This window comes from Aphelocoma coerulescens, chromosome 2 (genome assembly GCF_041296385.1).
Source record: "Aphelocoma coerulescens isolate FSJ_1873_10779 chromosome 2, UR_Acoe_1.0, whole genome shotgun sequence".
Lineage (NCBI taxonomy): Eukaryota > Metazoa > Chordata > Aves > Passeriformes > Corvidae > Aphelocoma > Aphelocoma coerulescens.
This window is the reverse complement of record NC_091015.1, coordinates 40,719,257-40,745,965: the sequence shown is the minus strand read 5'-3', so window position 1 is coordinate 40,745,965 and position 26,709 is coordinate 40,719,257. Positions and strand designations below refer to the sequence as shown.

The 26,709-nt window shown below is 41.9% G+C and overlaps 1 protein-coding gene across 1 annotated transcript in view; it reads left to right on the top strand.

Annotated features, from left to right (window-relative positions):
• Positions 1–1,342: 1,342 nt before the first annotated feature.
• The window catches only part of RAPGEF5 (Rap guanine nucleotide exchange factor 5), a 159,358-nt gene continuing 133,991 nt past the window's right edge, over positions 1,343–26,709 (top strand). Inside the window, exon 1 of the mRNA XM_069007097.1 lies at positions 1,343–1,736. Within this exon, the coding sequence (XP_068863198.1) occupies positions 1,548–1,736 (189 nt within the window). The 5' untranslated portion in view covers positions 1,343–1,547. The remainder of the gene's footprint in view (positions 1,737–26,709) is intronic.

The following is a 26,709-nucleotide window of genomic DNA, read 5'->3' as shown; positions in this document are numbered from 1 at the left end:
CAGCTGAATAGAGCCTGATGGTTACCAGATCTCATGGAAGGGTGGCAAATGGAGTAACACATCCACAGATTGCAGGTGGGATCACTGTTTTGCAGCAGCCTGTGGTCAGGCCAGTGCTACTGAAAGGCCAGGCTGCTGCTGCATTCAGGTGACAGATAATCCAATGTCACACTGATGCTGGAGGAAGCCATTCTGTGTCTCGGCACCCTGACACAGTTGGGCACATCTGACATCTTTTTACTCTGAGTAACCCTGTGATCCTAGGGGAGCTGGTTTAGGGAGCACATCAGTGATGAAATAAACCTACTCCTTTTTTACTTTTTTTTTCCAAGGTTAGTGTCACAGTTAAGCCAGTTCCCTGTGGGGCTGGAGGAGTACTAGGGTCAGTCCTGAAACCAGTGGGACCTCTTGGTTGGGACAAGGCAACAGCTTTCTCAATGGCTGTGAGATTGGCCTGGCTACAATGTCATTTACTCAGACATTTAGGCACTGGTAAACTCATCCTGGATGAGCAGGTCAGCCTTATTTGTAGCTTTGAGGCAGAAGATACATGTAAGGGAGACCCACATTATCACCAGTTCTGCAGTCTAAACAAGAGAGAATAGAGTCTGGCAGAGAGGAAGGAACAGCTGTAACACTGAGTTAGAAAAGGCAGGTTCCAGAGACTAAATAAAGTCCCCATAATTCATGGAACTGAATTCTAGACAAGTCTTTCACAAATAGTAAGGGAATTGGTTTCTATCATTGAGAGTTCTCTTGCAGGGATTACCTGAATGACTGGAAGCAAGTCATTCACCTGGGATGAACTGCTTGGTTTCTCCAGTATCAATACTCGCTGGCATTGGAGGATGAAACACCCCTTTGAGTCAAAAAACCACTGGGAAGGGAACAGAGAAGGTCTTCATCCCTTGCAGCCATAAATAATCTCTGGACCAGAGGATAACTCGGGCAAGTGGGAACGCGAGGAGGCCTCCAGTCCAGGCAGGCTCAGCGCTTGGGGGTCACACCAGCCTGCTTGGGACTTCCTGCAGACCAGACTTGACAGCCTTCAGGAGGAAGCCGAGGCCATCCGTCCCCTGGAGGAGCCCGAACCGAACCCCTCTCGCCTCGGCTCGGACGCTCCGTCTCTGAGCGTACTGACCGCTCTCCCACGTGTTCTCGCCGTGGGTGCGGGTCTGTGCGGGGCCAGGGGCGGGGGGGACAGAGCCCGGGCGGCGGTCCCTGAGCGCAAAGGAGTTAATAGGACTTTCTGCCTTTTCCCGCCCGCGCCTCCTCCACCCTCCTCATTACCTGCACTTTATCACCGCCGGGGCCGCGGCCCGGGGCGGGAGCGGTGCAGGGCCGGCGGGGCTTCCTGCGCTGCCCGCGGCTGCCCGCGGCGCTGGGGCCGCGCCGTGCGGGGGAAGGTGCGCGAGTGCTGCGCGCTGCGTGCGAGGCAGCGCCTGCCCGCCCGCCGTGTGCCTGCCTGTGGGTGGGAGCGCGGCTGGGGCGAGGGGAAGGCGGGCGGGCGAGCGGGTCTGCGAGCCGCAGCCCGGCAGGGATGCGGCATGGCCGTGGGCTCCGTGAAGATGCCGTCGCCGTGTGAGGGCGCGGAGCTGGCCCGAAGCTGGAGCCCCGGCGGCGGAGCCCAGGAGCCGCCGCCGCCGGTGCAGCTGCGGCAGAAGCTGCGGGAGCTGCCGGCTCTGCTGCGGAGCGGGCTGACGCTGCGGAGGAAAAGCGCGGCCGCCGCCGGCCGGGTGAGTGAGTGAGTGAGTGAGGAGAGAGCGAGGGAGCCCTGCCCTGCCGCCCCCTGCCCTGCCCGCCGGGCCGCGGTGCCCGGGGCAGGCGGGGCGGCGCCCGCAGCGCCCCCGGCCGGGCCGCGGGGCGTGGGAGGCCGCGGGCTCTCGGCGCTGGCCCCGCGCGGGGCCGGGCGGCGGCAGGGGCAGAATGAGGAGGGAGGGAGGAAGGGAGGAAGGGACGATGCCCGGGCAGCGGAGGGGCGGCACCTCGGCACCCACCGGGAGAGGTGCCCGCGGGGGGCCCCGGGCTCGGGTCACCGCTGCCACCTCTGGTATAATATGAAATACCGGGGTGAGAAAGCGTCCTTGTCCCGTCTTCGGGTTCCTCGTGGCTCTTCCCTTCCGTGCTTTTCCCGTCGTGCGGGCTGATGCCCGCTCTGCCCGGACAGGAGGTACAGCGTGGCCGTGCTCCGACACCGGCGCACACGCGTGTTCCAGCAGCGAGCTCCAGCGTGCCCTGGAGCGTGTGAAGCTCAGATGGAGTGAAGTTGGGATGCACACACCTGGCCCTCAACCTCGAGTGCCTTCTGACAGTGAGGCCGTGAGGTCAGGTGGGCATCACGGAGATCTCCAGCCAAATTTCGCTCAAGTTCATCCATTTTTCAAAAGGTTGATGGTGCATCTTCACACGGCAGGCAGTGCTCCGGTGAAGTACAGCGTGACACTGCCGTGGCTGGGAACTGCAGCGGCGAGCAGCTGCTCACGGCTCCGAACTCTCCCAGTTGTGACTGGAGCCATATCGGGGGGTGGCATTGCCATCAGGTCAATGGCAATCAGTCTGGTCAGACATTACCTGTAGGCCAACACTGGATTGCAACCCACGGCCTGAGCAGTCGAAATGAAGGGGTGGGTTGATTTGCTTGGGGATGGATTTGTCTGCATGGGGAAGAATCAAGCGAGCTGCTGGTTTGTTTTAGTGCACTGGTGAACACCTCTGCAGAGTTAGTTGGGGGGGAAGTCAGCATGGTGTGTTTGTACCCTCATCAACTTTGCAGTACTTTGCCCATGTAAATAAATGATTTCTCTGCATGGGGAAGTTGTTGTGAAATATACCAGGGTGTGAATTGCAAACCAAACTTCCTGGGTGAATGCTTGTTATAAGATGATATATAGGCAAGGAAGAGAATTAGGATTAAGATATGATATAAATTCACAGGAGAATAGTTATTTTTGAGTAATGTGGATTCAGATTCCAGTTCTACATTAATTTCTTTCCTCCAGCACATTCAACACACAAAATAAAGACTAACCTGTATGAAGATGCATAATGATTTTTGTTGTTCAGATGAATTAGTAATTCACCTGACAAGTTGTCCATATGAACACAGAGCTAAGGAGATTCAGTTAAATAGCCAAGCCTTGTTTTGCCCTAAGAGGAGGCTTGCAACGGATACCTTTTTTCCCATGAAGAAAGTTCTTTTCTGAATTGAGTGTGACTTGTTCTTCATTAAAAGCATACTACCAAAGAAATGGAGTAAGCGTGCAGTGAGGAGGAGAGAAGCAGTGCAGAACTGCTGCTGGTAACAGCATTAGTTCGCAGGCAGATCTGAAACACTGTTTTAACAAAACAAATTCATGACACTTCAGGGAGACACCATGCAGAGCAGCCTCAGGTTTACTCTCATGGTTGTTCCTCACCACTATTGAAAGCATCTGACAAGTGAGCTACAACAGTTACTCTGTAAATATTTGCTGTGGGTGAGTTAACATCCCGGTGAGAAGCCAGGGTACCTCCTGGGTCATGCAGCTTCTCAGTTGCACTTGATGAAGCCTTGGTCCCCTCTTGTTTCACACAGTTCTGGCTGACACTCTACCTGCCTTTGCTGATGTTCTGTGTTATGGACCAGCAAACACAGTGTGACAGATTTAGTGGTGGTGTCACCTATGGCTTCACCTCCCAGTACCCTCTGGGTCATCTTGTAAAGTTTTTCTTGAACCATCTGTCTTGGTAGGAAGACTGGAGGGAGGATGGTGAGTCTGTAAGGCAGTCTGGAGTCAACCCAGCAGATCTTCTGTTAGGAAGAAATTCTTTACTGTGAGGGTGGTGAGGCACCGCAACAGATTGCTCAGAAAAGCTGTGGATGCCCCATCCCTGGAAACGTTCAAGGGTAGGCTGGATGGGGCTTTGAGCAAAGTGGTCTAGTGGAAGGTGTCCCTGCCCACGGCAAGGGGGTTGCAACTAGATTGTCTTTAAAGTCCTTTCCAACCCCATCCATTCTATGATTCTGTGACCTTGGATCAGTGGGTGATGCTGTGTGCAGATGCTGTATAGCTACAGCAGGACCTTCAGACCAGTGTCTTGCCCCATGTGGAGAACGGGAATGCTGTGCTCTGCTGTCTCTGAGTTTGCAGGGACTATCCTGCAGATGGAATTACTCAGCAGCATGAGTGCCTAGTGGGGTGTTCCGAGGGGCAGGTCATACAAAGAGTCCAGCAGGTTGTTAATTCACTTGTTCTCTTTGGAGAAAAGTGGGCACCTGGAGTGCATGAAGTGTCTTCCCACATGTGTGATCATCCAGGGAGCAGTTTGTTTCTGTTAGCAGTACCCTGTGTTGATTCCTGTCTCCTTTGTGCATGTGCCTTTTCCCCCCAAAAATGGACTTTTAGTGGCATGACACTTTTCACGTACTTCTATTTAATATGAAGAATAACTTATACCCTGAAAATTACAGTATTTGGGAGAGGAAAGGGATATGTTAGAACAATGAAATGCAGCATTTTTTATACTTTCCCTTTTAAACATGACTCTAAAATTTTGTAAGTCTTAAAATAAGGTTGGAGAAAGGTCGAGTAACACAAATATATGAAACAAAGATTCCTTTTTTTCCCACCTCAACAAAATATTTCAAGTTAATCCAAAGTTAATTTTCAGAGGGTTTTGTTTGCTTATGAAAAAAACGTAGTCTGTTCTTCCTCTCCAGTGACTTTTTCTTTGTGCCTTTTTGCTTGTTCAAACACCAAGCTGAGAGTCTTATTTGTCCAGCTGGTTTCATCAGGAGTGTTGCTCACTTAGGTGAGCTGTTTTCAAGTAAATGCTGACCAGCTGAAATTCTGGTTTGTTTAATTTCCTAGAAAAATATCATGACCCCTGAACAGGGGTTCTGCCTCTGATGCTGACTTGCTCAGGGACTGCCTGCAGTGCAGTTCGCTTCCACATCTATAAAGCACAGATAATCTACATGTGTGCATGCCTGGGGACTATGGATAATAAAATATAATGGAAGTGTTAAGGGTATTATAATTGTTTTAAGGATGTACTTCACTTCATGCTGTTCAAATACTTCCTGGGCTTCAGGGGAAAGGAAAGCATTGTGTAGTAGAGGGTAGTCTACATTAAAATAATTGATTATATTTTGAAAATCAGTATGGGGTGAAATAAATTTTTTCAATCTGTTTGGACATCTCAGTCCTTAGCCATTCACAATAGACTATCTGAAAATTGTGACTAGAGATGGGGATAATTGAAAATACAGTGTAACAAAATTAGATTTCCCTTTCAGTTCAGTGACCCCCAAAACTGGAGAGCAAATACGTATTTCTGGCTTTCTGTGTTGGGATACAGCCAGTACTAATACATGTAAAGAACTTGGAGGTGGAAAAGCACCTTGTAGAAAAAGGTGCTTGGATGTTTCTGTGCTGCGAAGAGTAAACATGGATATACTCCACTGCTTCAGTCATTTAGATAAAACAAACCTCCAGTTCCTTGTCTACGGGAGCCCAATGTTTTTTTTTTAAAGCTCTTGAACTTTGAACTCTGCATTGACCTTGTCCTTGATGGTGTTTGCTCTTAAATTCATTTGTAGGGCAGGTGTAGCAGAGTTATCCAAGATGGCATGGATGATTAGATTGCATTTGCACAGTGAGCTGCGAGGTGTAGGTTTTACTCATCATCCTCTGCTGGATAAAATAGCAGAAAATGACTCAGTCTTTTGCTGTTGTAGCTGAGCATGTGTCAGAGCTTGTGCAGAGGCAGAGGAGGGATCTGTTGTAGGGGGTCATTGTGCACATGGAACTGTTCCCCTCTGCCATGTCCTTTCTCAAAATCTCTGGAAAGACCCTTCTGTTTCCCAGTTTGTCTCCTAGAGTTACGTGTTGAGTGTACGTGTAGTAAGAATGAGTACTTTGCTTATGAACTGTCTTTGCTGCTCTTCCTGCTGCCTGTTAAAGATATCTTCTTCTCTTCCCTTTTCCCTTGTGACTAGTGATGAAATACAGTTCTGTGCCTCTGGAAGCACCAGCAGTGAGGTCTTGCAGGCCACTCCATCATGCCAAAACTCCTTTTCACCACACTCAGTTTCACTCTAATGGAGCTAATGCTGCTCCTAAGAGAGCAAGCAACTGCTCAGAAGGAGGAGGAATTTTCTTGCACACTCCTTTTTAATCACCTCTTCTGCTTTCTAGGTTCATATTTACACACAGATAAATACTGCTAGATGTGAGCATCAGTGTTGCTCTTTGTCACAGTAGTGGATCTGGAAAACCTTTTGGATGTCATGGTGTCAAACCTCAATACTCTGATATTGTGAAAGATCCTGCTGGTCTGTAGAAACCTTCATCATGGGATGTACCTTTTGGCTTGATCAAAGTTGGAGAGATACCATGACTATTTTCTCTTCTGAGACCTTGTAATTACTTCCGTAAGGTTCCTAGGGGTCTTTGGCCAGGCAGATTTTCTCAGACTGTCTTCACCTTACTTTGTTTTGAGCAGCTACTTTGCTGTATGTTTGTCAGGATGTAAACTGACTGCAGGGTTCCAGGTTTAAAAAAACCACAGGAGTTTGGGCACAGCTGCTAAAAGTCTACATGAGTTCAGGGTGAGTCTGGAGAAGTTCATGGAAGAGAAATGTATTGAGGATCCATAATCCTCATCAGGCACAGAAGGTTCCCGAGCTGAAAATAGCTGGAGGGTTGGAGTGTATTAGGGATATCTATCATATATTCTGGCACTAGCAGTTGTCATGCTGTTGGAGACAACTCCTCTTTGGCAGAGGAAAAAAATCAAACTATATGCAATCTGTTTTAATTAAATGAAGTATCAGATCCTCTCAACCTACATTCTGCTAAACTTTTCTACATCTCCTTTTAGGAGGTTTCAGTTGCTTATGCCATTCAAGTAGCTATTCTCTAATCAATTCATTGGGCAGCTGGGGAGACTATAGTGTTGTCAATGAGGTTTTCCCAGGACATTAGAAATTGGCTGCTGGAAACACTCAGAATTTACAGTCCTTCTTTCCATGGCTACATCATGGGGGTGGTTGATAGGTTTTGATTGAGCTGAGCATATAGATCTGCCTGGTACCCAGATAATCCTCTTTCAAATGACTGACATTTATTGCAGTCCATATCCTTGTCAGCAGCTTCTCATCTTCATAGTGCCTGAGTGACCTTGTATTTCATGCTGCTGAATTACACTCTTTTCCTAATATTACAGTTCTTGAAGGCTCCTAATCTTCCAGTATGCCATTCTGTTTACATGGGTTTTGACAATACCTCCAATTTTGTGCCATCAACACATTTCATTAGCAACTTTATGCTCTTTTTACCAGTGTTGTTAATGAGAAGAAAAAAAAAATCAGAATAATTTCTCTAGTACCTCTGTTTATATATACTATAGAGACTTTAATTTTGACATTTCTTCTGCATTAAAAAGATGCAGTGATATTTTGTGTAGATGCTGTACTGGCTGAAATCAGCACACAAAAGTGCTGGATTGACTCAGTGGGTTGGAAGTTTTATTGTCAGAAGTATTGTCGAAGTTGACTGATTGATATTGGTGACATTTTGCTTTCAAGTCTGCCACAGAGGTTCTACTCAGTAACTTAATACCCCCATCACTTTAGCAGCTATTATGTGGCTAAAAATAGTTGGTCTAAGTAGTCTTAATTTTTCCTATTGTAATCAGGGTTATTATGTATTCCTGCTAAATGTATTCGATTAAGATAATTGTCTTTCACATATCACATATAGTATCTTTAAACTTGTCAGGTTTCTGATTGGAGACACATGAAATATTGAGCAATGGATAAAATAGCTTTAGCAACAGTGACCATGGGAGCTGATGGGGAATTTCAGTGTCTTGTGTGTTTATTTGCATAATAATTTGTTTCATCGTCAGTCTTGAGTGAATTACTAAATTGATAATACTTCTTAATTAGCCCATGTGTTATGACATCTGAGAAATTATGCCTGGATTTGAATAACTACAGTTGAATGAAGTGGAAAGTAAACCCACACTTCTGCCCTAGGAAGTAACCTAGTAAGTTTTGCAGAATGCAAAGCTATTTTTCTCCCTGAGGTTGGGGATTAGCCTGATTGACAGGATGATGCCCACTGCCTGTGGTCTTATACTGGCACTGGGAGTGAGGCTGGCAATTCCTGGACTGACATCTCAGCTGTTTTCTAGCATCCCTGGGAAAGTCCAGATTCAGCACTAGCTGGTGACACTGCCAACACATGGGGAATAGGTGCCATCATGTGGCTTGTGTTCACAGAAGCTGCATAAAATTGACATGGATTCCTTGACACATCAAAAATGCAGCAGCTTGCTTTAAACTATGGGAGAGGTTCTGTTTCCTTTCTCTGTTTTGGTCCCGAGCACATCCTGATAAGCCTCTCTTTGACCTGCCTACCCTAAACCAGACTTGGCTGTAACCACTTTCTCACACTGCAAATTGAGCTCCAGCTGAAAATACCTTGAACTCATTTTGCCTGTGCTCAGTCTTTAAGTGCCTATTGTCTTGTGTTGGAAATAAAGCCTTCAGTTAAGGATTGCAGAGGCAAATCTTGATCAGCCCTGTATGTGTTTTGTAATTCTGGCTGGACAAGGCTCTCACTGGTTTCACTTTTGGTTTTGCTCCCTTTTTTAAGGGATACAGATCCTCAGATGTGCTACTGCTGTGCATGGCTTGGAAACCTATCAAGGAAGTCCATGTAGGAAATAAGATCGACTCCACTGGAAGTAAAATTTGCGTATTTGCAAAACTTCTGCTAGTGTTACATCCTGTTAAAAAGTCTTGATTTAAATGTGAGCTGATTGTCCCCTTAGTTATATACTTACATGGAAATAAACAAAATACACTTAGTAGAATTGTATACTTTAATTCACTTGGTTGCAAACCTGTATTATTGGTTAATTCACACTAGATTTCCCAGCTGCCAGGATGAATGAACAGCACCATACTGTACAATGAGGACAAACTCCGTTAAGATTTGTATTCAGCTGTTGTTACTTGTATGTCCCCAGTGGTTTGGATTCCATTTGCACTGTGAGGAAATTGCAAAACAAGCTGTGCATTTTTATGCTGATGAAAATGCTGAAAATAGACGGTGATAGCTTTTCAAAAGGAGAAAAGAAAAAAAAAGGAAAGCAGAATATGCCAACTTTTCAACCTAAGTCACATAAACCATTGTAATAAAACAGATTTATTCTAACTATATAACAATTAAAATAATATTTCACATATAGGAAAGGAAGGTCCTTGTCCTTTATACTTATACTATGTAACTTATGCTTTATATAACTTTATACTGTATAATTTGCTTGTTCAGTTCCAGATGAAGTGCTCCTTCCCAACCGTGGTTTCTGCTCGCCCCAGGCAGGTGCTGGGTATAGCAGCCAGTGTACGAAGTGATGGTTCAGGATGCAGAGTCTTGGTCTGGCTCTGCTAAAGCACTTGAGCCCTCTGATGGGTCTGGCTGCATTTCTGTGCCTGATCACCAGGCACCCAGATGCTGCAGGTCTAGTCACACAGTCATCTCCTTGTGAGATGGACGTGAGCCATCTCCTGATAAGGGTTCATATTAATGCTTAGAAATAGAGCCTTCATGTTGGTTTGGGCTCAATGGTGCTGTCAGGCTGGAAATCAAATGGGACACCTTGTTCCTCTGGGCAGAGCAAGAGTGCCCTGTTCTTCTGCAGTCTTTCAGGGCTGGTTAGTGGGGCCATCCACTGCTCTGCTCCTAAACACCCTTTTCCCCCAAATCAGGCTGCTTTGCAGATCATGTAGGGTTCATGTGAATGGATCCCTTTCAGTGGAATATTTTAGTTTGCTTTTTGGTATCTGGTGTATGAACTTTATCCATGACGCCTTTTTATTTAAACATTTGTCATTACACCTGTGCTTCTGGCATGAGTTTAAGGATAAAAAAGAAGGCATTTGGGCTCTGAAGTTAAAAGCCATGGAAGCAGGATGTGAATATTTGCAAATGCTAGGTATAAAACACAGTAGCTATTCATAATTGTCACTATGTCTTTTATCTCAGTTAACTTATTGTTTGGTTTGGGTTAGTCTGACCTTGTAAAATGATCTTCTTATGGACATTGTATTAAGCTAGAGTAAATTATTAATTTAATAATTTAAATCCTATGGTATACAATTTTCTCTGATTAATTCCTTTTTGAAAGATATTTTCCTGCAGAGAGACACAGCAGTCTAACTGATTATAAGTCAATATACTTTTTTATAGTGCAAAAAGAAAATATTCTGCTGATTGAAGGAGAAAAAAGCCCTTCAATCTCTATAAATACCAGTAGATGTGTATTCATAGCATCAGTAATGATCTTCTGCCTTCAGTTTTAGAACTGAATGAACCCATTAAATCTTAAAATGCCAGATGATTTCTACTTTTCCTTTTTTTAAAATATTGATTGTGAGGAATGCAACTTTTTTTTCCTGGTTGGTGAGGAGGCTGCCTTTCTTTCCCTGCTTCCTGAACCTCATACTCAAGCCTTTATGTAACTGAGACATACATGGGCTACATGAGTTAGAGCAGTAAGGAAAGAAATAGTTCAGAGCCTCTCCAGCAGTCTTTTGTTTAATTGCGGGGTGCATTTTATCTGTGTGTGTGTTTTATTGTGGTAGCTTCTCCTGCAGCTGCCCCTCCTGAGCCTCTCCCACAGGTCATGCATGTGTCAGTACCAGCACTCTGACTGTGGAATGAGTGGCACCAAGCACGGAGCAGTGGCTGCTTGAAATTATACCACTGGTGCAAGAAATGTATGTCAAACCATGCCCTTCATGATGGTATGCAATTTGTAGGTCAGTATTGAAATAGCAAACAAATAAAAAAGGACCCAAATCCCACAGAAAAACCCCAACAGAAAATTGAGGTCCAGACTACTTGTGAACATCAAGACTTCATGATGTGGCTTGGGGGAGGGAGAGAGAGCAGGTGTTTGGGGTTTGTTTATAAATTTTTTAAGATGATAAGCATTTAATTGTGGTTTTCTGGCCAAGTTCTCACTAAGAGAGCTAGACCCAGTGGTCCTGAAACACTCTGTTATTTCAAATGGATGTGGTAATCATTTGCTGTCATAGACTGCTACTGCACACTGCTGAGCAGATGCTCCATTTCATCCCATAGGTAAATGCAGTTCAGTGATACATCAAATGATTTTTAAAATACGGAAGGAAGTGGAGAAAAACAATGCACACACATGGTTAGCTTTGAAAGTTGCAAAGCTGTTGTTTATTGGGTGGCTGAAGGAATGAGACAAAAGTATCCCTTAGATCTGCTCGGGATCTCAGCTCATGTACAATCCAGTGCTTTGTTGTGGTATGTCATTTCTGCAGTGCCTGAAGCCTCTTGGCAGGAAAAATAAATCTGGGGGTGTGGGCTGTGAGTCTGCTGCTGAATCTGTGTTGCAGGACAGACTGAGTTGTGTGATGTTTGTTGAGGAAGGCCATGGGAGATCCAAGCCCTAAAGGAACAGATGCAGGATCTAGTAGTTAGCTGTCAAAGAAGAAAGGGGAGGACACAACCTACCCCAAGCTTAAGTGTGTTTTGACTTGAGCAGGATAAACTGTAACATCTGTCAGTGCTAGCACTGATTTGTGTGTGGGAATACTTTAAAGTAGTCTTTAAAGTAGTCATCCTTGCATTGTGTTGGGAAAAAATTATTTAGGACACAATAATTAATAATCCCGTTAGATTTCACTGTTATAAATGCTTTTGAAAACTTAAACAGAATTTAATTTCCATTCACAAAGAATGGCATAATCATGTTAAAGTTGGAGTTTTGATACTTGAAAAACTTATACTATGCATACCATCTTAAAGTTATACTTTGTCAGCTCGAAGAGTGTTTGCAAATGATTAAAAGACCTACTCTCTTTATTCCACATGTATGAAAGAGATGGATAAAAATGTTCAGCCTGTTAGAGTACTGTAATTTGATAAATAGCTTCTTTGTAATTGCCTTTGACAGCAATTGCTGCAACAAAATGCAAAAAATAATAATGGTAGTCAAATTAACACCTCTTTATTTATATTTTTACTACTGTGCTGAAGGATGCAAAGAGGAACATTCGGCAGATATTTAATTTCTTGTTTTATCTCATTAAACAGACAGTCACAAAACAAATGAGTTTCAGATTAGTATTACCAAAGCTATTTATCTAATTATGGCTTTCACTGCACTTGAATGAATGGCTGCAAATCAATAGGTCTCTTAGGTTGCCAGGACATGCATTAATATTGGTGAGTGTCCAAGCTGAATAGCAGGAGTGATGTCTCTTGGTTTTTTTCCATTCAGATATATGCATAAACTGAGAATTTATCTGAAGGCCTGCTTAAAGAGTTCCATTTATAATTTGATCATTCACAATTCAGTGTGGCAAAAAATATTTACATTATACTGGTAGAGGTTTTATTAAAAAAACCCAAAGCAATTATTTCAGAAGAACCTACAGTAGATAAAAACATGTTGTAGTGGCTCAGATGATGGTTCAACCAGTCCTGTATCCATAAGTTTTAAGGTTAATCTGACAGGTAACAGTTTTAACCATAAATATAATGCTTCTTGTGGGCAAATGTAGTATAGCCTGCCTCCCACACTGTTTTTTTGGTGGTGTTTTTTTTTTTTTTTTCTAATTTCAAATAGTCAGTTTATACTCTGATGCTGGGGGCTTGTTAACATTAACCATTTTAGTTCCAGCTTTTCATGTCATGCATCTACAAATCCAGTATTTAATTAATCTGGATAGTGTTTTACATTCAGACTCATCTTGGAACACAAATTTACAAAGCTTCTCTGTGGGGTTTGGTGATAATGACTTTACATGGGAAGGAAAGCTAAGTTGTGTTTTATTCTCTTTTTGATGAAAGCATTTATTTTTTATCAGTTTTGAGTATTCTACCTTTAATTTCAGTGACCCTTCCTCTGTTCCTATGAGGCAGGGAACTTCCAGCTTCTGTACATTTAACTTCTTATTCTTTTTTACAGCTGTTTTTCAAGCAAGCAATTCCAGTCTCTCTAGATGACTCCTTCCATGCTGTAATCATTTTTGTTACCTTATTTTGAACTCTATCTGGTTCTGCAGTGTCCCTTTGAACTAGTGATGGCTTGTGCTGAATGCCAATATTCTAGATGAGACTGCACCCCTGTTTTATATAAATCATGCAATTTCCTTCCTCTCTCCATCATGTAGGATTTTCATCCTAACAATGTGCTATCTTATCAGAGCTCCTGGGGCCACTGATTAGTTCTTCCCACAAAATGTCTTCACAGTCATTTGGGTTGCTTTCTTTCAGCTGATACAGTTAACTTAAAGCTATATAAATTGTCAGGTTTTTTTCGTTGTGTTTTATGTGGATAAACACAATTTAGCACTGTTTACTTTCCTACCTTGACTAGGTCTATTTGAAGTTGTTTATAGGCTTCTGATTGTGACTAACCAAAATTGTATGAGCAAAATTTGCTTATCTTGATGCTGACATCATAAATATGTTTCATGAAACAGCATCCAGCCTAGGACACAATGTTGGGGCATCTTTGTATTTTCCTTTTCACAATGAAAACAGTCAGTTTAATCCTGTTCTTGTCCTTCATTACTTCTCTGTTTCTTGATCAACTACAATGTTTTGGCTACACATGAAAGATGGCTTTAGCCTCCTTTGAGGAGTCTTCTGTGTTAGGGTGAGTCCATACTATCCTTGTTGAAATTGGAGGTACAGCTGTAGAGTATTGCTGGTGGTCTCTGAATATACAAGAAAAGCAGCTGATAGCATGTCAGTCTTGACTTTGTTGCAGCATACTCTGTCAAAGGCGTTGCTGTTCTTCTAAGGAATGTAAGAGCATATATTCATGACTGGTGAAGCTCCTGTTTGGTGGGTGTACAAGTGTTTGGAAGGCTTTCCACAGACTGGTAACCAACAACTTTGTCAAATAACCTCTGAGCAGAGATCTGCAAAAGTATCTCTTGACTCTGCTCCTGTCAGTATTTTCTTTAAAAACTCTAGTGATGGAATGGAGAAGAAGTTGTTCAGAAGAAGCTACTGCTCTGATACATCAAAGAAGAAAGACCAGGGAGAAAAAGTGCCTGTTTTGTTATTTTGAAAAGAATTTATTTTTATTTTTCTGCTTAGGCAACTTTATGGAAAAACTGCTATTAGGAGCAAACCTATCTAAAAGGTAAACCAACAAAGGCTTTTGAATAATGTCACATTGCAGGCATTTGTTCTCTATTCTTGTAGGGCACTTCATTAAAAACAGAGACGCACTCCTTGTAGTGAGTGGTCTTTTGCAATTAAGCAGAAAGTGTAGCTAACAGAGCAACACTGCGATTAAATCAGAGTTGTGGTCTGATTAAAAACAATGCAAATTTAGGCTCTTTGAGAAACCATTTATTATTGCTGAGGAAAAACACCTACTTCAGTTGTTTATTAATAGCAAAACATGTTACAGGAAAATTTATGGCAGGATGGTGGGAGTGGATAAGAAAACATTACATTTGTCCATTCTGTAAATAATAATTCCAAAGAAACTACCCAGAGACGACAATTTCATGTTAAAAACTGTCCCTGGTTACTGAAAATCTAATGGTAAATTTTGTGAAACTTCTAATATTGGAAAGATTTTTTTTTTTTTTTGAGTTAAGCAAGAAAGCAGACTGCATCTTTATCCCTTGCTTTAGCAGTTCTTGGTGTTATCTGACTTTTAGAAACAAAGCTAAATGCTGAGGGTCTGTGAGTCATCTTCTTTTCAGCCTGAGCCAACTCCAGCTTCAGTATGTGTATGCTTGTTTCTTTATACCATGACTTTTTCCCTCCTAAGTTAGTCATTGTTATCTCTTGGCACAAGTGAAGAGGTTAAAAACGTCAACAAGCATGAGGCATGCTAAAAACATGCAAACAAACCTCCCATGTAATCTTCCAAACCCGAGAGTGTTCCCATTCTCATTACTTTGTTGTTCATGAACCCATCTGATCTTTTCATCCTATCCTGATGGAGGGAGCAGGGAGGTGAATTCCAAGGCAAGGGTTTACTGACCAGGAATAATGTCCTAGAGGCCCTCTCCACTTCTGCTGGTGTGTCCAGTTTCCACAACAGACATTATGGCATCGCATAAAGAAAAAGAAGAAAATAGATTAGACAGAGGGGAAGTTTTTCTGTTAATCTTTTTTTGAATGCTGTGTGCTTTGAAGAATTCTCTGTGTGTGTGTATCTACATACCAAAAAGGTTTGTAAGCTCCTTTTAATTTTGGTACAGTTATTTCTGGTGCTTGAGAAGTGACCAAATAGGTAGTTACCCCTTAGGCTTAGGCTGGTTTGGATAAAATGGGTGAAGCCCTTGTGGTCTGTGGTGGTCGTTGCAATGAGTTAAGACTGGTTTGAAGTCACCTCTAAAAAAACAGTGTTGGGAAAGGATGGAGCAGTGAGCAAGGTGATGGGGGTGAGCATCAACTGTTTTTTGAAGACAGTGTATCTCAAAATGAAGGTCTCTTACAGTGAGTGGTGATTTGCCATCAATCTGCTCTAGGGCCACAGTTTAAGCCATGGGTGGCATGTTCTTACTGCAGAATTAGTGATCAAGCTGGATGGACTTTTGAGATTGTCATGGTGAAGAGGTTGGAACAGGAACTACCTACTTTGGTAGGGCATCCAGGCTGCCCAGTCTGCTTTGGTGAATTGATGAGAGTAACCTGAGCACTCCAGCAGTCTATTAGGATGTCATGGACATCTTGCTTTTTGTTAGTGTTCATGGAAACACAGATAGAGCATCTCTGCTCCTCTCTGACAGATCAGTCACTGTGGGGGGAATAATGCTCTGTGTTAATGTTTTGGATAATTTTTCTTCCCTGATTTCAATCTAAATTCTCTATCAAATTGGCATTTTCCATGTGCATATTATTTGAACCAACTTTTCAAGACAGCAGTTCCCCATCTCTCCCACCTCCTGCTTTGCGTAGGTCAGAAAACATTTGCTGACTTAAAATGATATTTATTAGTGACTTTTAAAACTGAGTAGGCTGGTAACTAGGATACAGTGGGTAAGTGGAAGGAGGGTAGCAGCATATTGAAGTGATCAATGTTTCAAGCTTTGGCTATGATGCAGAATATTAAAGAATAAGAGAGTTAATTCTCTTTGCCCCTAGGCCTGAAAAAATGTGGTCACTCTTCACCTCCTTTTATTCCCACGGGACAAAGCACTCCTTCAAGGATCTTGGGATAAAAACTGAACTTGCTGAAGCAGAAGAAGGTGGCTCTGTTCTATGTTGTTGCTTTCCATGGATGCATAAAGGAGGAGCCTGAGGAGTCCTGGACACTGGTGTGTGTGGTAGGGCAAGAAGGGTGCAGCGTCAAGTAGCACATGGAATGCATGAGCTGCTCCTTAGTCTGGCAGTCAGAAGCTCCTCCAAGTGTACTGTTCCTAGCACTGGCTGCCAGGCCTGGCTGTCCTCAGGAGGTGGAAACGTGACCCTGTGGAAAGGCAGTGATGTGTGAATCCTTTCCTCTGATTGTACTACGGCATCAGCAGACCGTTCTGCTGGCTCTTTGAGGTTGCTCTGTTCAGGATACACTCAGCCATACTTTGGCTGTGAGTAATGCAGAGGCTATTCTGCTTTCCTTTTGTATACCCTGTTCACACAACTGATAAGCAAGCTTCTGTTCACATTGTGTCCTTCTGCTTCTCTCTTACGTGTTCTAATGAGTGTTTCTTTAAAAATAGTTACAGTGCTACTGCTGCTGTCTTCAGTGAGGGATGAGGTGCTCTCCTGGGTGTATATCTCAGATTCTGCAGGTGCAGGCTGTGGATACTGCCTCATGTATATTTTGAAACAGCCTTGAAAAAGTAATCCACAACTTTCAAGCCAAAAGACAACAGTTTAAAACAACAGTTCCTCTGGAGGAGTAATTTTTCCTTACAGCACTTGATGTACAGAGATCTTGTTGAAATCTTAGAGGGTTCAACCTCTTTGCCAAGAGACACACCTTACACAGACATGTGTGTTCAGTTTCATAACATACAATTCACCTCAGATCCCTGCTCTGCTGTAGTACTGTGGACTTTTTTCCACTGCACACATGTTTTTCATGCTAATTTAGACTCGAGTTTTTTTTTTTCTTTTGCATATGCCTTTGAGTATAAGATTGACTAGGATATCATATGGTGGGACTTCTGTTGGGATGGAAAACTAGATAATAGTTGCAAATGTAATTAAAGGTTAATTAATTCAAATAATTTAATCAGATGTAAAAAGCAGAAAAATCTTCTAATCCTTTGACTCTCAAATTGTGAGGGTTTTTTTCTGTTTATGGAGTAGTATCTTTCTTTTATAGGGAAAAAATATGTCTTATAAGTAATTTAAATTCTTTGTAAAGCATAAAAAACAAATGGAACAAAGGGATAGGAACTTTCTGCTTTAAATGCCAGATCTAGTTTTGCTGGAGGGAAGTTATTGATGTCATGGGGGACAAGGGTCTGATGTGGGACAAACTGAAGCAAGATTTGTTTGTTTGTTTGTTTGTTTCGTTAGGCTGCCTAAAACAGTTTTTTCATAGGTACTTTCTCCACAAAAGGTTTAGTGCAACATAGTTTAATACATTCTTTTTCTATGAATTTGAGTGGGGTTGTCATCTCAGAGGGTGTTACTCTTGCAATAGTATCTTGTCAAATTTTGTGGCTTTTTGCTTAAACTGACTTTGGCTGAACATCTGAACATATTCTAAACCTGAGGAGAGGTGCAGGGATCACTTCTGAAAGCCCATGCTGTCTTAAAAATAAATTATAAATGCAGAGAACCCTAATAGGACAGTTTCTATTCATGATATTTTCAAAAGTCTATTGTTGGACCAAGGCCCTAGCTTTCAAAACTGGATGTCAAAAAGAGAAAATTCCCTGGTACCAGCTGGAAAATCTCAAGAGATAAAGAAAAACCAGCCTTCCACATAGGGATCAAACTTCCTACAGCAGTAGGAAGAAGGACTTGTACACTTAATTAAATTCAGTCTGAGTAAATCTGTAGCATGAAAATTCAAAATAATACAGCATAAACCTGATATGACATATCTACGTGCTAGTAATATCAAATGTGTGCAAACAGTTGTTTATATGAATAAAGAATGAAAATAAGGATATATATATCAGAAGAAAGGCAGGTAACTACATTTAAGGATAAAGAATATAATTAAGGAAATCTGCCTCATTAGGGTGGAAGTCTTGCCTGACTTGAAAGGCTGTGTTCCTTTCTTAAACCTATGTTCATGAAGGAGGTTCCTGTCTAAAGATGCCTGAACTGTATCTGTGACCTTGTGGGGGTGCTGAGCATGTCTTTTACTTTCTTATGAGCTTAATTTGCACGATATGTCATTTATATTATTTGGTTTTGATTTTATCATACTAAGTAAAATTTCTATCTCTTAGCTACTTGGCACTTGAGCAGTTTTACTGAGGCAAAAAGAAATACAAAAAACTTATCTGTGTCTTGCATATATATTTTCTGATTCTGTAACTTCTCAGTCTGGTGAAAGCTAAATTTTCCTAAGCAGCTTTTAGTGGTTGGTCATATATTCTAGAGTCTTCATGTTCTAATCTTATTCCGTATCTAATGGTTATTGCACACTATTTCCCATGTTGCTCTGTGTGCCAAGCAGTCTGGACCGAATGATAGGCGTGCAGTGGTTTCTGCTACACTGGCTGAGACTTTTGAATGGCCTTCTTTCTAGGTCCCTCCCCATCTCAGAGATGACAAACCTCCCTTTGGAGTGGATTGCACTTGAGTTTTCATTTGTTCCTGCTTTAATGGCCAGACTAAATATTTGTAAGGTTATCAGAGTTAGTACAATCTCACTCTGCAGACGGTTTGAAGGTGCTGGTAGCAGAGTTCCAAATATTTCTGAGGCTTTGCCAAGAGCAGATGAGAAGTTCCTGATCTACTTTGCCAAAAAATTGCTTGTGTGATCTAAGAGAAAGCTTTATTCTTTCTTTGTGTATTGAGTGCTTTTTAACTCTCTGTACAGTGAGGCCTTGACTGCTTCATGAAACTAAAGCAGTTAAGCTTTACAATTAAAATTACAGCTGTTCTTCTGGAAGTGGTTAAGAACTCCCACTCTCTGGTTCATAGCAGGTTGGCACTGGCTTGTGCCAAGAGCTACCGTCAGTGAAATTATTATTGTTCCCAAGAGGTCACGTAATGGAACGCTGCCAATACAAACCACAGCACTGCACATTCTCAAACTGTTCAGGCTCTAATGCAAACTTCTTTAAGCAGAGCTTGTTCACTCACCCTCAAGGCTACTCCTGCTCTTGGAAAACCTCAGAAGCAAGAAAAGCAGAAGTCAGCAGTTTCAGTCTAGATTTGTTGCATTCTAAATGCCCGATAGGTACTTAGAGTGGGGCTGCCCTGTGTACATGGAAGAGTGCTTGTGTGCTTCTGGCCCTTAGCTGATAGCAGATTTTTACCAGTGGCTCTCAAAGTGCTTTCAGAGAGTGCTCATGATCATCCCCATTGCATGGGAAGGGAAATGACTTGCTGAAGGTTGCGGCCACACCATGTTCAGGAATCAAACTGAGGTACACTGAACAGTCTGGTGCTTTTCCCAGTGGGCCACTTGGTCTCTACGAAATCAGAAAATCAGTTTCTCAGAAACACAGAGAAAATAATTTCAATATTTTGTACCAGAAAGGAGTAACTGTGCTCTCCTAGTAGGAAAAAGGTTTGGGAAATTACTGGGTGACCTACGTCTTGTGCAGGCAGTGGTAAAAGCAGGGCTCTCTGGGAGCAGGGATGTTAAATAATAGGGACATTAAAAACCTACCTTTGTGCACTTGTGAGCCGCTTCATGGACAACCTGTGTGCAGCCTATTGAAAGAAAATTTTAAAAAGTTGCCAGAAAGGCATTTTTCAAAGAGTAAACTAATACAATTTAGTGGGAAGTATTTTCATAAATCATAATCAGAGCACTGAATTTTAATTTGTCTTTTTTTTACTCGAAACATTAAATATACTTTAGTTATTGAAAACTATATAACTGTTTCTTTAATTACAAATTGCTTCTGAATGAATTAAGATTTTAATGGATTTTCTTATTCGATAATATATGCACTCTGTATTGACATTTTCAGCTATTTGTCGTCATCGTTCACAGCTGATTTGCTGAATATTTCCTAATAGTTGGGGTTTTGTTCCTGCATCTGCATTCACTGAAATAGCTGCAGCAATATTGGATATTTTTGCCTTTCCGCTGTTCGCTACAATTCTTGTGGCAGAGGTGAAAATCCTTGCAGCTGGGTTATGGGGGCAGCTCGTAAGAAGGCTCCTGAACCTATGCTGGCAAAAACCAAGTACCCAGCCATGCTGGTTTTGCCTGACACCAGAGAGGGAACGTTTGAACTTACACCTACGTGGTGGGTGGTTGGTAGTGACAGGTGAGATGAATCACTTAATTGATTGTCTGCTTTAAAATTTTTATTATATTTAATCTCTGAAAAATGTGGCTTGCTGAAGGCCAAGTTCTGGCACATCTGCAGTGATGTTGACAGCTGGGGTATGTCAGCAATTGAGACCTGGCACACTGGGTAATATGATGGGGAAAAGTTTTGGTGGAAGGCTAACATGAAAATATGTGATTTTAAGAGCCTTTTTAAAAACACAGAATGCATCTAGAAACATACTTCTGGTTGCCCTGAAGCTCCATAGACTTTATCTCCCATGCCTGGTGCAGCTGGCTGGACTAGCAGAATGTCTGAGGGTGATGGAGCAGGAGACAAGGAGACAATTACAAAATTACGTGGGTGCTAAGGGAACTCCAGGAGATTGATTGATCCAACTCCTGCTCTGTTCAGGACAAAATTCAAAGCCAGAGAAATTGTGCAGGACCCTGTCTGGGGAAGTTACAAAAACTCCAGGAAGAAGATTTTACAACCTGAGCATTTATTCTTGTGTTTGGCACACAATTTCCTCATAAATTTCTTTTTACTAATGCACGTTGTAAGTCAGGCTGCCTGGCTTTCAGAATGCCTTTGCTAAGTAGATGTGCCATGCTGCTTTCTGGTTGTTTTTTTTTTTTTTTTTTTCATTTGGAAATGTGTCGTGAGAAGGTATTTTGCTGGCAACATAAGAAACATGTCAACAGAGGTACTTTGAAAAGCTTTTAAGTATGCAGACAATCTGCGTTTTCCTACTCCTGATCTCTCTTTTAACTGTTTTGTTGGTGTCTTCATTTTGATTTATCTGAAAATAAATGGTAACCTGTCACTGGGAACATTAATTGTAGTGTGAAATATCCAGTGCACATTCTTTTGAAAGCTCCAAATAATGTACTATCAAATTGTAACTTGCATCATTAGATATATTAGCTGTTACACAAAATTTTAACAATCACTAAACCCCCTACCCATCTGCTCTTATATGCTGCCCTCCAGATCAAAACCAAACCAGATGCTGGTGACCAGGGACACAGTGGTAGATGACAACGACCATTTACTGTATTTATTACGTGCTAAGTTTTAAAGAAATATAAGTACAACAATATTGCTAAATCTTTATGGTAACAGTCTGTTCAGTGCCTATTTTGTACTGGAAAAAAGGGAGGATACTGCTTTCCTGTGAAATGTTGCTGACAGCCAGGAAGAGTGAAATGCACAGGGAATTTTGTAAGGTAGCATTAGGAAATGTATGGCTGAACTGGCAAACTAGAGCACAAATGCTGCAATAAAATTTAGTTAATGAAGGAATAGGAATAGACAATGAAGTGTACTCTGCATATTTTAATGTTATATAAAGCATGGTAAAAAGCAGTAAAATTCTGATTCTTTCTTTTCATATTTAATGAACTCTCATTGCAAACATTGTATTAGCATATGAGTTGAAAACGTCCATTCTGTCTTTATAAGAAAGGGAAATCTTGTTTAAACTCTGTTCCTGTTTTATAAACTATGACCATGCAGTCTACAGTTGTAGATGAGATGGGAATTGCATTTTGCTTCAGCTGATGCACTTACATGAACATGGAATCAGAAGTGAAGCTCCCCATTGCTGATGCCCTTGAATTTTGTATTGTCATTTTTTGTGAGCATGGTTAACTTCCTTTTTATGTTGACAGAGTAGAGACACTGCTCTGTCAACATAAAAAGGTTTTATTAGTCATGTTTTATGCCATCATTCCTTGGATAGCTTTAATTTAGCATAAACAAGTGCTTCCTCTGAGCACAGCTGTCCCTTCCTGCCTCCCTCCACATCCCACAGCCTTCGCCTGTGCCCCCGCTGCTCGCCGTGCCAGGACCGTGTTTGTGTGGCTCCCCAGTGACCCCACTGAGGGAACCATCGCTGCTGAAATGAAGCTCTGTTTAATGAGCTGATTCAAAGCCGTTGGTCCTTCAGCTTGGTTCAGGACATGGCTTCACAGACACGTGTGGAAGCACAAAGGAGAAGAGTGGTGGGAACGGGAAGCTGAAATGGAAGGTGTAGAAAGGACACGACCTGCTTCTCAGCAGCCTCATTTTAGGGTACTTTAATCTGATCATGGAACTCATCATTAGCAGGAGGGTGGCTGTCTCCTTTCTCTAGTAACATAAAGTTCCTAACCGAGGCATCCCCTTCTGCCAGCTTACCGCTTCTCCCTTTCTCTCAATCCGGGTAGGTGTCAGAGTGCTGCAGCTTTATTTGAGGCACAGGATACAGATGGAGGAGCCTGTGTTGGTGCCTTCTTGAAGTTAGATTTACCCTGGTCTTTTCACCAGGGTAGGACTGAGGAAGAGGGAGAAGAGAAACCAGCCAACCCTGCCATACTGTCTTCTACGATATTCTTTTCTATTCTTAACTTCTCTTGGGCAAAGAAAAGGGTATTGCAAATAATTTTTGCTCTTGGACACTAAATTACACTCCTTGTTAGGCTCCAGAGACTTTAAAAGTGAATGGTTTATGCCAGATTAAGTAAAAATTAGTTGTGTTTGAAGCACAGACCCATTCAGCCATATTTAGTTAGCTAGGTACTGGAAAATAGAGAAATGCTTCTAAATGCATGACTTTCCTAACTGTCGCTGACTCAGAAATAAGTATTTAAACATAAAGAGCTCTGCTTGTCTTTATAAAGAGCATCCGTTTTCTTCTCACATCCCTTTCTGTTTTGGGGGAAGTGAGAATGAACCTTGAGTTGTGGATTTCCCCTTCATGAAATAACTTATTTTGTAAGTTCTTTCTATACAGAAAACAGATGACAATACCTCCTTGTTTTTCTTTCATTAATGACCCATTTGGGTTTCCCCAGAGAGCTCTTCAGGCTCATCTGGGAGCCCTAAATTGCAAGCTCTGCTGAATACAGATTTTTCTTTTTACAGCTTTTTGACCTTTTTATGCTACACCTAAGTATATGAAGTTTAAGAGGAGAAGATCTTTCCTTTATAAAAAAGATCCTTTATAAAGGGTTGTATATTTAATCTTAAATAAATATTAATGCAAAGAACTGTCACATTGGTTGTTCTTCATTACCTGTGAATTCTGCCAGTGGGTTTCAAGAGGAGCAGTGGGGGAAGGTTGTTTGTTACGAATATTATTTGGCAGAAAGTCAGGCATATTCTACGATTTCATATGAATGATATCCTCTGAAAGTCAGCTAGCTTCCCAACCAACTCTGCTTGCTGTGCCTTAGCAACAAGAAAAAATCTGTTGCCACATGGAAACGGATTGGGATTCATGACAACACTCCCTATATCCAGCCACCTTCAAACAGCACTAGCATTTCATCTACTAAACACAAGACCCATGTCTTACTTCTGCTTAAAACACCTATCATTTAGACAGTAGCAAGTGATGTCAAACGCAAAAAATTCAAAGGTGGCAAAGTGATAAGCCATATTGTTCAGTAATTTTTTGCTCCCTTCCCCCATTCCTTGCCTGGCACGAGTAAGCACTGGGAATAAATGAGCATTTACTCCTGCAGAAATTACTGCCTTCTTGTGTTGCAGGTTGAGGAGGGTGTGCCAGGCAGGTACAGCCCAGCTTTGTTTCAGGATCTGTGTTCAGATCAGGGCTAGAGTGGAAACTCTCTAATTATTGTAGCTGCTTGCTTTTAGAAACTCCAGCAAATATTTTTGGTAAAAAACCCCCACAGCTTTCTGTCAGGTGTGACAGTTGCAGTGGTTTCTGTTGCTCTTGTGGCATTGGCATTGTCATTGGCATTGTCATTGTCAGGGTTCATAATGGGAGAACAAAATCTGGTTGAGACAAAAATAATTACTTTTTGATTTGTTCATGGAGTGGGAGAGAAGCCTGAGGGAAATTAAGTAAATACCTCTGGTGAATTAAAAAAATTTTTCGTGAGCCACTGTATTCTTACAGCTGAATGATCATTGGAAGGAAAAGTAAAAGCAGATGATTGTTTTTGAGAGTGAATTTGTATTTAGCTTTATTTGTGATCCTTTTCCATATGCTCTCATAGTTGGAATGTGAGAAGTTTCCAGCATGAGTACTTGTGAAAGTGTATTTTAGGTTTGGATGCTTAAATTCCTGTTGGATATGTGTCTGAATATATAATTTCCTTTGTGGTCACATTAGCCAATTTAGGATTCAGGTGTTGAGTAGTTGCAGAAATCCCCCTGTCAGGGAATAGAAATGATCTCATTACCAGGTAGTCTGTGCTACACCATGTGCATTTCAAAATGAGATGATTTTTTGTTCAGGCTATTTATATTTAGGGAGTAACAACACCGAAGCATTTGCTTAATTTTAAGTATATTGAGTAATCCAGTTTGAAATGCACAAGTGCTATACTAAATTCTTTAGGGACATAGTGACAGTGCCCTGAAACTATGAACAATTGTTTTGCTATATTTGTATATAACAAAAATGTTTCTAGAACTGCTCAGCAGTATGGAGTTGAGCATGGGCATGTTTGCAAATCAAGCTCTGATCAAACAGAAAAATATTGATGAGTGGGTTGTAAACTGAAAACAGGTAGAATTTGATTGCGCATTGCAAACTCCTAAGCACAGAATATTATGCTCATATTTTGGAAACACAACCAGTTAAAGACCTAGATATTTGAAAAATCTGGAGTGGAAACTTGAACAATATATTGGGGAAGATGAGCCATGAAGAATCATGGCCTTTCCTCATTTCTGTTAGTTTTAAAATAAATCCCACTCTAAAAGATTTAGTAACAGGAGTAATCTTGACTAAAAAAGAAATTTTTCCTTCCCATTTTTGTCAATCTTTTTTTCTTGCTAACTGCACATGAATATCAGAAGCTCTTAGAAGAAAGGCAAAACATTTCTGTTCCATATTTGAAATTATTATTTTCCTACAATTTCTATAACCTCTTTTGAGGTGTTACAGCGTGACTTCTAGTGTAGACAGGTTGCTGGCTGCTACCACTGCACTAAATCCCAGCTGAGGAAAGCACTTGAACTGGAGCTTGAAGCACTCTTGCTTTGTTTCTTTCTGAGCATGATGGTGATTAAATTGCTAGCAGATGTATGGAGCATTGCTGATGCTACTGTGACTGCAGTGCTGGCAATGGCAGAAATATCAGCAGTTGTTGGAACAGCTTGGGTAGGAGGCGAAGCACAAGCAACTTGTAGGCAAGTCATTCTCCCAAACTGAGATGTGGCCAAAGCAAAATCCCAGGTCTAAAAATGAGGAGAAAATTCAGATGAATCTCTAAAAGATATGACTAAACCCATGCTCTGTAGTACCATTAGCCCCTGAATAGAACATTAACCAGGTTGTAGTAAATGCACAGGGAGTTGCTGTAGTGGAACCGGTTCAATACTCTCCCAAGGAAGGAACTAAGTCAGCATCTTACAGTAAGATACAACCTGTTCTTTCCAGTGGAGCCATTAGTATACTTTGTTGTGCAGTATGTTGTGGGGGAATTTCTTTCCAAACCTCTAAAAAATCAGTTTGTGCCGACATATTAAAATACTATCATCAATATCTTTGCATGCTTAATTTTAAATAATGTCAGCAATTCTCAGCTTGTTTTAAAAATAACTGTACAGTTCAAGCAATACTAACTTAAACTTAGGTATAGACCTTGCATGTAGTATTAGTCATTGAATTAGCCTCTGCTTCTAAAAGCCTACCTGGCATATTTAATTCTTTGGCTTATAGTTCTATAAACTGATCATATAGATTGTAGAGAAATATTGCCTTCTGGATGTTTCAATTACTTACTGGTCACTTTATTTTAATCCTCCCATTCTTTTCACATCATTACTCCCTGCAATTTTAGTGATTTTAAATACCACAGTAAACTCCTTTATAATTTTTCCCAATTTCAGACTAAATTATCTGTGGTGTATTCAGATTTGGGTACTAGCAGTACTATTCCAAAACCTTCTATGGGCCTCCTGGCCCAGCTGTCCTCTCCTGTGACATGCAGGTTGTGTCCCCAAGCTAGGACGGTGCCATCCCTGTGCCACGTTCATAGTTCAGGCTCTGGATCATCCAGCCCGCAGGACTGCTCCCTGCCTCTTTCTTCCTGTGTCCCCAGCAGGGAAGGTGAAGCCACCTATGCACACCTATCCATGTATGATGGGGCAGCCCTTCTGGAGGACACCCAGTGCTCTGGATCTCCCACACATATGGTCTTCTGTACCAGGACCACATGTGCTGCCATAGCCTGGTCCTCTCCCTGACATGTGGTTTGGCAAAGCTTCTCCTCAAGCTGGTGGAGAGGCACATGGGGTGCCAGGGTGGCAGTAGCTGG